An 11,580-nucleotide genomic window follows, 5' to 3' on the forward strand; every position below is an offset into this window, starting at 1 on the left:
AGGTGGTGCTGTGGCCGGTAGCGGGTGTGCCCCACTGGGAGAGGATGCCAGCAGGAAGCATGTGCAGGGTAAGGGCTGCTGCAGAGACCAGGGAGAGGAGAGGGCGTCAGGGCAGTGGCTGGGCAGTGGGCAGGGCCCATTCTGAATTTGGAGGTCAGGAAGAAAATGAGAGCAGGACTGGAAGGCGAGGCGTCCACAGGGAGCTGGGATGCGACACTCACATGTGGCCTAGGGCTGGACACTGGGTACTGATTTGGATGGGGGCTGAATTGCAGAGGGGATGGACACAGCCTTAGGTAGGAGATGGAGAGGCAGGGTGTGGGGGCAGGACATAACAGTGTCCTAGAGAGAAAGCCCACAGGAAGACATTGGCCTAAGGAAGGGCCAGGAGGCTGAGGGATTAGAGGGTTTCTGGGCAAAGGCAATGGCCAATCTGAAATAGGACACGAGGAATGAATGCTCAGAGGAGGCAGGCAGAATGAGCAAGTGTTTTTGGTCAGAAGTGGAATTTCTGATTTTGCTGTGGTGAGACAGGACTGTGGAGAGTTAGGGGGAAGGAGGAGTAACAAAGACACTATCTGTCCCTAAGGTGTGACTACAGACAAGGGGAGAAGAGGCCTGGGGACGTTTGTTGAAGATCCAGGAGTCCAGGGTCTGGCGGAAGCTGAGGCAGGGTCAGGAGGCACAGACAGCACGTTGGGGCTCAGGGCTGATGACGGAGGACAGCTGCCCAACGACTGACTGCAGAATAATGCCTTGAAGGTCTCCCAGTTGTGGACACTGTCGAGGGCTCAGACCAAGGAGCCCTGGTCTGCAGTGGGTGAGACTGGGTGCAGTGCCCCAGTTGGCCCTCCATGGGAGGGGATCAGGCCCAGGCAAGTGGAGACTCCTACCCTGGGGGTGAAACTTAAGGGGACACCAACATGCTCAGGAGTTGTGAGAATTAATACTCTAATGTACTGAGTCATTGGGAAAGTCATGATGTATTTTCCTATGCAGAAACGCATCATGACTTTCCCAAAGACCCGATAATATTTTTAATCACCAAAATCAATGCAGAAATAGTCAGGATAAACAATGATAATGGAATTCTAAATAAAGATAATGCCATAGACAAAGTTGTGTCTCCTCCAAAATCTTGCACTGAAGCCCCCAGTCCCCACGTGACTGTAATGGAAGCAGGGTTTGTAAGGAGGTGATGACAGTGAAATGAAGTCACAGGGAGGGGTCTCGATCTCTTGGAACTGATGCCCTTAAAAAGAGGGACAGACACCAGAGCTTTCTCTGCATCTCTTTCACTGTGTCCCCACCATGTGACGACTTTCCCTGTGTCCCCACCATGTGAGGACACAGTGAGAAGGACGCTGTCAGCAAGCCAGGAGGCGAGGCCTCACCAGAGCACACCTAATCGGCCCACACCTTGATCTTGGACTTCGGAGGTGTGAGAAAGTGTTTTGGATCAAGGGATGACAGACAGATGGAGCCAAGGCCCTGGGTCTTGGATGGCCAACGCATCTGTACCTGGGCGTACTCCTGGCTGGGCACAGCACTCAGACCCGTCGCTGCCATGTAGGTGCTGCCAATGGTCTTGATCTTTTCAACCCCACTGAACTTCGGCTTGGACAGCAGCTGTAAAGCGATGACAGTTGTTGAGTTACTCACTTGGGTGCTGACCTGAAGCTGAGCACTTTATAGAGCTATTCTCCAATTCTGGTTCACAGTAATATGAACATGACTTGTTTCAAGCACTGCTTATTCACCCTTCGACCTGGGGCTTTGCTGGGAAAAACACATTACACATTTCAGAAAGAGCATGTCCTTGGAAGGAAATACAGTGTAATGATTTACTTTCACTGAACATAAATTACCTTCCAATCTTTTCTAGTGAGGGAACCAGGATAAATTATGATGCAAGTGATAATGACCTCAAATAAATTTCCTGACTGTGTGTTAGAAAGGCATAAATAGAAGATTATAATTCAATGAGTGAGGTCTTCCCTGCATGATCAGAGTAGTTTACAATTAATTATTAGTGCTGAGCATTGGCTTTTACCCTCTGAGTGTTTGACAGAGGAAATACGCATCGAGGGTGTCTCCTCTCATCAGCTCCAAACCTACTATTCATTTGGGTACGAGTGGCCGCTCCCTCCTGACTCCTCTCTGATCCACCACTTTAGGCCTGGGGGTGGCATGGAGGAAAAGTAAGAATAAGCAAGAGTCAAAGGGAAAAGGAAGAATGCGGAGAGTGCATGTCAAAGAAATCCTGGAAGGTTCTGCATCTGCTCCAGAGAGCAGGGCTCAGGTGGTGCCAACCAAAGATCAGGAACATTTTATTCTTGGTATTCTGCTTTCAGAGGAGATGCTTTCAGGAGTATATGTCACGGGATGCCAGACAGATGAGCAAACCCCCTTACTTCATATCTGCATATCCACGGTCTCTTGCCCATCAGAGCTAAGCAACATTTACTTCACTGGGGAGGGCAGCTGGAACTATCGTGGTGCCGTGTACCTGGTGAAATGAGTAACCTCGGGCTGCTGTTGCTCACCATGAGTATCATGAGCCAACCTCATGGAGATGACGGGGTTAGGAGAAAATGCATGGAGACCACATGACATTTGGAAAGGAGGCCTGAAACCATCACGTTACATAATCTCATCGCTGTATTTCTAAATTCCATGAATCATGATGAACATATGTTCACGGATGTCTACTTTCCTCTATTTTTCATGGCAGTGGCAAGAATAGAGTAGCGGCAATATTCTGAAAACCAGAACTATGTTCATTCTTACCAGGAAATAGAACACATTGTTCTCTATGTAGACAGAACATTGAAAGTTAAAAAAAAAAATGACACCTATTCCAGAGTCTAAAACATATACTATTTCCCTTCTAAAATATGATTATTATTTCATATATATTTTGCTTTTTCAATAATGAAGTATGTCATCTATGCATAGTTCAAGTTGAGAACTGATAAAGACGATGAAATATGGGGACCAGCAGTTAGCGTAATGGCTATGTCGCTGGACTCCCACGTAGTCGACCACGGTTCGTGTCCTGGACCTGGTGGCTTAAACTCACACCAGGCACGTGTGCATGCATGCCCAAGATCCCAAGAGGAGAATGGAGGAGAAGGGATTGTGGCGTGGCCATCCCCGCTGGGGGGTGATTTCTCGCTTTCTGTCTCTCTGTCTCTCTCTGTCTGGCAAGCGCACGCACCCTATGGCAAAAACCTCTCAAAAAAAAAAAAAAAGAAAAAAAAAGACCATGAAATATGCATAGAAATGCCAATAATCTAGTATAATAAATATATTTATTATCTTTTCATATATAAATGGTGGGCCTGTATCTTCCTTGGTGTTCAGACCTTTCTAGAGAATTCAGTAGCACATAGGATACATATTTTATTCAAGAGATTTTGGTAGCTATTCCTAGTAGGCATATCAACTTCAAAAATAAAACATATTTGTTTCTCCCAGATTAATTAGAGAGCTAAATAGAAAAGGATCTAATGCCAGCCACCACAAATTACACCAAAGGACTAGTGTTAAGATATGGCACCATTCTGAGGTAAATTCAATGCACAAGAATTCTAAGTGGGGTGAAGTCTGCCTCTGGCCTTCAGGGGCCTCTCGGTACCTACATCATCAAAGTCAGCGATGATCTCGTTCAGAAGTCGAAGGCATTCCAGGCCCTCCTTGTTCACATCTGATTCCGTGTAAAACTCTTTGAAGTCGGGAATGGAGGCAAACATGACGCACACGCAGTCGTATGACTGGTGGTATAACTCCTGCTCAGGAGAAAGGAAGAGCTGAGCACTGGGGACCTTTTTAAACCGAACACCAAACTATCGATGCTTGGATTTGTAAAGCAATCTCCCACACACCCTACTCCGGCAGCCCCACCACAGCCCTTGGCCCATTGCTGCTGATGGAAGGCAAAGGCTTCTCATGAGCTGGACACAGGCTCCCACCACCATGACCAGTTACTGGGAGGCACTCTTTGAGTTAAGCCTCCCTGTCACCTCTACCCTCAAAAATTACAAGATGCCAAAGAGTTTTGACCCAGTAAAAGGTATATTTCAAACAATTGAAGGGACTCAAAGTAATCTCCCAAACTATTCTATGGTCCTACAATAATTTGTTATGTCCTTTGGTTGAAAATCAATGAGTTTTCCTCATCAGGAAATCAGTTCTAAAGGAAGCAGATGAAACCCATCAAGTAACCTCTTTACATCAGAAAGAACCAATGGTGTTCCTCAGGTTACTTGTTCACAGTCACCAACGGTATTCATGTAGGACATCTTTTTGTTTGTAAAGAGGAAGAGACAGCTTGCGTTTCTTTATCCATAGATATGAGTAAAATTGAGCAATGTCTTGTAAACACAGTTTCAAGATGTTTCCATGATTTTCCCAATATAGTGACACTTTCAAATTCAGTGAAGGTTTCAGAAAGACAAGGCTGTTAAATGGGCATGGGGGCTGGTCCTAGGTCTGAGGCTCTGCCCTCCCACTGGCACGGCCTTGCCAGGGCCCTGAGATGGCTCTGATGCAGTTAATGGAAATGGTGCAACATGAGAAATGCCCTCTTTACTAGTAAATGAGAAGATAGTCCTGTTGAACCAGACAGTTGGCCTCTGAGTGGAGAGAGAAGATGCAGTGCTCCCTGTGTGCATAGCAGGACAAGGGAGCACATTCCCCATGAACATTGTCAGTAAGCTCTATTCTCTGAGGCACCTGCATGAATCCTTTGGCAGGGAGTGAGCATCCAAAGAGCCCTATAACTCCAGTGTTTGCTACCTTCTCCAAGAAAATGCTCTTTCCACAATGAGGTCTCATAACAAACACAGGGCCATGGTGATCCAGCTGAGCATCACAAAAGCTTCGATGAAAAGCTACTCTAGTGTCATGTTCTTGTTCTAATTTTCCTCTAAAGCCTTCCACTACTGCTTTGAAATCTGTGCAGAACACATGAACAATGGAATCAAGGTTTTTCTTTCATTCTGTATTCAGTATGGTTGAACTGGCTTGTTGTGCAGACCCGCACGTTTCTCTCGAAGTTGCTTTTGTGAACATTCATATCCTTGGTATATAACTCGTGGCACCTATGACTTCCAAGACTAAGTTCTAGCAATGCTGCCTACAGCCGGAGTCAGGGTAACAGGGGAGAGTTAATTCCCAGGAACCGATTGAGTTGAAAATGCAAGTTTTAAGTAGTATAAACTTTCCTTACTTCCCTGCTTTTAAAGGAAGTGATACATCTAGCAAGGCAAGGGCACATTTGTCTGTGCCCTGCATTTCCCCGCTGTTGGCTGACTCTGGCCAGAGTGCCACTCTGGGGAATGATGATGGTGATGAGAATAAGCACAAGAATAGCTCGCACTTACTGAACGCTTGCCACATGACAGCTGGGTGGCTCTCTGAACAGCCTACATGCATTAACTTACTCCTGACTACAGTCCTACAGGCTGCTACTATTATTCTCCGTCTACAAATAAAGAAACTGAGGCACAGCATGGTTGCTTTCTTTGTGCAAGGCTGTAGTTACCACATCTGATTAGAGTTCATCCTTATGAGTGGCACATGTCAGACTCTATCTTGAGTCTCCTGGACCTCCCTGGGCTATGCTCTGGACTCGAGGATAGCTCAGGGCCTACTCACTTGCAGGCCCTCTTCCTTTGTCTTTCCCCAGGAGTCTGTAAGGGTGTTCGGTAGTAGGGAATAGTGAAATGTGAGGCCAAACTGACTGGCAGTTTGGATATTACATGTCAGTTCCTTCCATGGTACTTAAACAGGAGTGTGTGGGAGGAACACCAGTGGGGCTTCCAAGAAGGCAGATGCCTGAGCCTCCACACTGACCAAGTGAACCTTGTCCTTTAGGCAGGATCCAAGCACATACATCATTTTGAAAACTAATCCTGCTGGGTAGCCTCGATTAAGAACAAGAGACTAACTGGGTAGATGGAGGTCAGTGGAGCTGGGGCAGGACCCAGTTCAAGCTGTGCATTCTCTGCAGACTGCTCACCCTTCCTGTTTGGTATGCCTCCATCCATCGGAAGTACACCTAGGGTCCCCACAGCACAGCGGCCACATGAAACCTTTGGGAAAATGCCTCAGGTGAGCTCAGATCACCGGTGCCCTGGTCCTGGGACCCAGAGCATCTGGACTATAATTACTGAAAAGCAGGGGAACTTCTATTTTCCAAATTCTGTGGAGCCTACAAACTGGTAAAGGTTACAGTTATACCCTTACACTCATGAGAAGTCCCTCCAGGTCTTCATATTGGCCAGAAAATACTGTGCAATGACTTGTAGAAGACCTGAGCTTCTCTTGACCTTCCAGAGGAGGTAGGGGTTGGAGCAGGACAGGTGATCAGCCCTTAGGAGATTTTGAAATTCAGGGTCTAGAACAGGTGACTTTTGTCCAGCCCAAAGATACAGAAAAGAATCACCGAGTTTTAGAGTTTGAAGGAAGCATAGATGTCGTTCACATGTAACCATTCTGCTGAATAAACTCAAGGAATGGAGAAAGTAGTCACAAAGCAACTGTGTGTGCCCACTGCCCCTCTCACTTTACAGTGAGACTTGTTCCCCTCCTTCCTGGATGAGGACCGCGCACAGCCCAGGGCTCTCTTGTCACTCTTGAGTAATATAAGGCCCTCTCATTAGTAATTAAAGAGCCAAATAAGTCAACAAAACTCTAACCTGGCTGAGTGTGTGGCTTTGGGCCTTCCCTAGATTGGGTCTATTGTGGGGGGAAGGGGCTCAGCTGGCTTTTATTCTCCCCTTCTACCTCATACTGGGCTTCTACTTCAATTCCCTCCAGCTCCCAACACACACACACACACACACACACACACACCTTGCTAGCTGGGTTTTTCAAACCATCCAGGATGAAGAGCAGGGGAGAGAGACGTGACTGAAAATCAGAGCAATTCTCCAATAGCTATAGCGTGCTCCCTGGGGTTTCAAGCCTGGCTTTTCTCCTGGAAATATTCCCATGGGTCTCCAGAGACTCCCTACCATCTTCCCTATCACTACACATACTGCCCACGAGTCCCATGCATGGCCCTCCTGATTATTTCTACCCTTTCAGCCTCAGGTTCTTGGGCTCTGCTGGCTTCTCTGCCCTTCAAGGCAGCTTTTAAAAACTAGACCTAATTCAGCTCTTGCTTGGTCCATGAGCACCCTCTGCCCTCTGAAACACTGAAAGTCCAGTTACATCTCCAGCCATAGCCTTCAGCGCTGTGGTCCTGATGGACACGGAGCCCTGCCCTTGGCATTTTCAGGGTCAGGACTACTCAGCCCTCGCATGCTCAGCGGGACATGCTTCCCAGGACCACTCCGAGCCCCCCGTCGTGGGAACATCCCAGGCTCAGCAGCTGCACTTGTTCAGTAGACTAGAGGTGAGGGGGATCCCCACCTTCCCCTTCTCTCAGATTCTGCCATAAACCCTCCTCACCCTTTAGCTGCCATTTCCTATGCTCCATGCCACTCTAGAGTCATGTAACTGGTTTTTGAGAGAGCGTTTAACAGCTCTGCACACCATTAGTGTCTCCTTTGGAAGATGAGAGCAACTTCCCTTAGGATCACTGGCTACAATTCACTGTAATACCCTGTTACACACACGCATGCAAACACGTGCACACACCTCACACAAGTATTAGATACAAAGATGAACAAGTCCTGCCCTCCAAGGACTTAGAGTCTAGCTGGAGAGACGGCAAATAAAGAACATGACAACAAAGCGTGCTCGGCACTGCTTGGGCCCAGATGCAGTGAAGTCTGCGGCTTCCCACCCAGGCTGGAGCGTGCTCGTGAGGTCCAGAGAATGTTCAGAACTGCCGCTAATGCTTAGGTTTCCGAGCTTCCAGGCTGGTGTTTTCCAGTTTGCCAGCTGACCTGTGTGCACCTGTGTCCCCCACCATCAGCTCCTGCCTCCTTTACTCACACTCTTGGGACTATAAGTGCCCTGGAAACCCTCATGGCATGGTAGCCCAGAGCTCCTGAGGGTAGAGGAACTGCTGAGGGATTTTGCTGCTGGGCACTAGGAGGTCTCTCGAGGTTAGCAGAAAAGGAAGGCACTGTTTGTGGGTGATGTAGATCCCCCAGATGTCCCCAAATGTCCACAGGGGCATTCATGGCTTATGTGGCTTTTACAATCTAACCTCGTGTGGCTTGTTTTGATCAATCTCCACTCTCCCTAAATGGAGTTGCCTGGATCAAATCACACACAGAATCTCTTCCACGAGGGGATGTGGCAGACCAGATCTGGTGACAAAACGCTGTCTCCACCAGTGGTGCAAGCTAGCTTTGACTCTGTTGAAGGTGCTTTCCAGAAACGTCATTGCCACACAGCAGTGCAAAGAGCAGAGGGCTCCCACTGGGGGCTCAGACCTCCTGCCCAGACTGAACAGTGCGTGGGCTGAATCTGACCATGACTGTCAGAAGCAGATGGAGAAGCTTCAGGAAGTTTTAAGACAGACAAATGTCCCAGGAGAGACAGAAGAGGCACCTGCAGAGCTGGGCTCAGACACAGGCTGCGAACTCGAGGCCCGCACGCCCTGCACACAGACATAGTTTCCCTAAAGTCAAAGCTTTTTGGAATTGATTGTTACAGTGATCAAATCATTCCCGACTCCCTGTTTAAGAAGGAAAATTAATTTCTCTTGTGCACTGTGCGATAGGTAGATGAACAGAACATACCAGAGATGCTTTGTTGATGTAGGCTATGGCATAGATTGTGCCATTTTTCCAGAGACTTTCAGAAAAGCATAGAGTGGGGGACCGAAGCATTCCCACCCACCCTCAGAAGATAATCACCACCGCAGACCAGGCCCAGGGAGAAAGGACGCAGCCTCTCGGCTTTCTCCCAGAGTGCCGACTGTGGTTTTAACCGGGAAGGCCCTTCACTCTCTAAGCGGTAAAGACAGGGCCACGGTTCTGATCTCACTTGTGCACAAGACGATTCTGCTGAAATCGGATGGTGCATGAATAAACCGATCTCGAGGAGAGAATAAAGTAGGATGTCAAGGCCTATTCCTTTGTGTGTGTGTGTAGGGGGGGCAATATCTAGTTTCCCATTTCTACAAGATGCACAGAGAAGTGCCATAAATAGTTCCCTGGAAACGGGTTCATGCCATGGATGGATGCTACTATAACCTTTGTCATCTTCAAATCGGGCTGACAGCCTGCTGCTACCCCCCACACTCCAGAATCCCCCCACCCCATGTCTCTGCATGCACAGGCCAGGAGGTCTCCACTCACTCCACCCGGGGCCAGCTGGGAAAGTGGATGCTGCCCTGAGATACTTCTCCAATGCTGGATTTGGGAGTAAAATGACTGATCTGGGTTTTGTTCTTCACTTTATTCAGGTCCTAAATCGGTAGGGTCAAAAGCCTTCCCTGCAAGCTTTGGATACATTCCCAAGGTGCAGTGAGCCGTGGTCTCTGGGAGGATGGAGGCTGAGCTTCCACAGCTGGACGGTGCCGGGGCAGGGACAGGAGCTTTGCTCTCAGCCACCCAGCAGGGCCCAGCAGGCCAAGGGACTCACATGGAGCCCAGGACTGACACGACACATTCTGCATGCACTGCAGGTGGCCCTTCACTTCGAGAAGCCAGACCTCTCTTGATCCCCAGTGCTGGCCATACTCTGGCCCCATCTCTGGGGCCTCCCAGAGATGACCCCCTCCAGGGTCTATGGATTCAATAATGTTCAGCGCTACTGCTTGGGAAGCCTTAGGGGAGGTGGCACCTGGACTGACACTGAAATGGCACCAGCACCCTCACTGCTTAGCCAAGAAAAGGCCCTGGTGTCAGCCCTGCCTGGCCTGGGACTAAGGAAGATCCCGTTGTGAGGTCTAGGACATGGGTCCTTCCATTCAAAGATGAAGTCAGTCCAGGACAGGAAGATCTGATACCACGAGTGCCACAGAAAGAAGGGACAAGAATTTTCCATGGCTGATGCATCCAAATGAGTCTCTTTATATAGTCTTGTTAGCTGTTTTCAGAAAACAAACAAAACCCCCCAAATTTCCTGGAACAAAGCCAGTCCTAAGGAGACCACTGGCACCTGACCACGCGTGAGGCAGCTGGCCAGCACATCTCCGTGTGCAGGTCCTTCGTGGGGGCGATGTTTTGAATTCAGTGCCCTGCCCTGGGGGTCCTTGCTCACAGCTCTTGCCACACTAACTGTTTGCCGATGTGCACTGGAGAGTGAAAGCTGCCCTGGGGAAGTGCAGCATCTCCGAGCAGAAGCTCTGACTGTAATGAGCCCTGGGGCTCCTTTTAATGCTTTAGTCCCAAGTCCTACAGTGGCCTTCCCAGTAGCTTCCCTAACTCACAGGTTGGTGACACAGTGGGGAACTTCATGGCTAGGGGGACCCTGTGTTGTCTGACTGAGTGCGCTGAACCCTGCAGCTTATCCTGTCCATCTCTGGATGCAGGGCCAGCACCAGCTTGGCTGCAGTGCAGGGGCTGTCAGGTATTAGCTGCATGAAAACCAAGCCAACAGCTAGACTGCTTGGTGTAAAGAGGCTCCTATACTGCTGACAAAACACGTGGGTCTTTAACAGGGGAATGATGTCATGATCTGTAAACAATCTGAGCACGCTGCTGAGGATAGAAAACATCAGGAAAGTGAGCTGCCTTGCCGGGAGACCCTGGAATGCTCACCATATCCTGCAGGCTCCAGAAATGGTGTCTGGCACCTCAACTGCCACCTGGCACTTTATTCCTAACATCAACTCGACTTGAGGCTCTTTGTACTCTAGAGTCACCTGTCACACAGGATTTGAGCTTATCTATCAGCACTGTCCTCTGTCAGCTGATGCCAGAGGCTCCCCTCCGCTTCCTTCCATGGTACACTCCAAACTCCAGTGAGAACCTCCTAAGAACAGGAATTACTGACACTCAGAGCAGAGGCTTTCACACACATGGTGTTCAGACGTTTGCACACACGGTGATTCTTAAATTAAGTCCAACTGTGGATATGTCTTCTTTCTCTTGAACTTCAACACTACTAAGTACGTTTTGGGACGTTTCGTGTGCTAAACTATTTCAACATTTAATGACGCCTAGTCTTTTCAGCTCAAGCTAAGTATCCATTCCTGTTAAGCCTCCCACAAAATTCCCAGTTCCATCCCTTCAAAGGACTGGACTCCACTCTCTGGTCTGCCTCAGTGTGGGAAACTGAAAGCTCACCCATCTCACATGGGGGCCGCCGGGTTTACTGCTGCCTCTTCACTGCTGCCTTCCCTCTGGATTCGTGCCTCCATGTGTGCTGGTGGGGCAGGCACCCTTCCCTGCTGAAGGGAGGAGAGCGGCCACTCCATGCCTCAAAACACACTCAGACTTTCCATTTAAAGTGGGGGAGCAACTCATGCTGGGACAGTAGAGGTGAATTTTTTTTTTTTTTAACAGATTTTTTCCTGTAGAGCACATGCGCTCACCAGCAAGACAGACAGAGAGACATAAAGCAAGAAATCACCCCCAAGGGAGTATGGTCATGCCCCAATCCCTTCTTCTCCATTCTTCTCTAGGGATCTTGGGAACACATGTACATGTGCCTGGAATGAGTTTC

At 48.7% G+C, this 11,580-nt stretch overlaps 1 protein-coding gene across 1 annotated transcript in view; it reads right to left on the bottom strand.

Moving 5' to 3' along the window:
• Positions 1 to 11,580, bottom strand: part of ADCY2 (adenylate cyclase 2) — a 393,152-nt gene that overhangs the window by 15,361 nt on the left and 366,211 nt on the right. The window contains exons 21-22 of the mRNA XM_014585843.1: positions 3,645 to 3,791; positions 1,522 to 1,629 (exon numbers count right to left, since the gene is read on the bottom strand). Of these exons, the coding sequence (XP_014441329.1) occupies positions 1,522 to 1,629; positions 3,645 to 3,791 (255 nt within the window). The remainder of the gene's footprint in view (positions 1 to 1,521; positions 1,630 to 3,644; positions 3,792 to 11,580) is intronic.

Source organism: Tupaia chinensis, unplaced genomic scaffold, assembly GCF_000334495.1.
Source record: "Tupaia chinensis unplaced genomic scaffold, TupChi_1.0 Scaffold000096_1, whole genome shotgun sequence".
NCBI classification, from domain to species: Eukaryota; Metazoa; Chordata; class Mammalia; order Scandentia; family Tupaiidae; genus Tupaia; species Tupaia belangeri.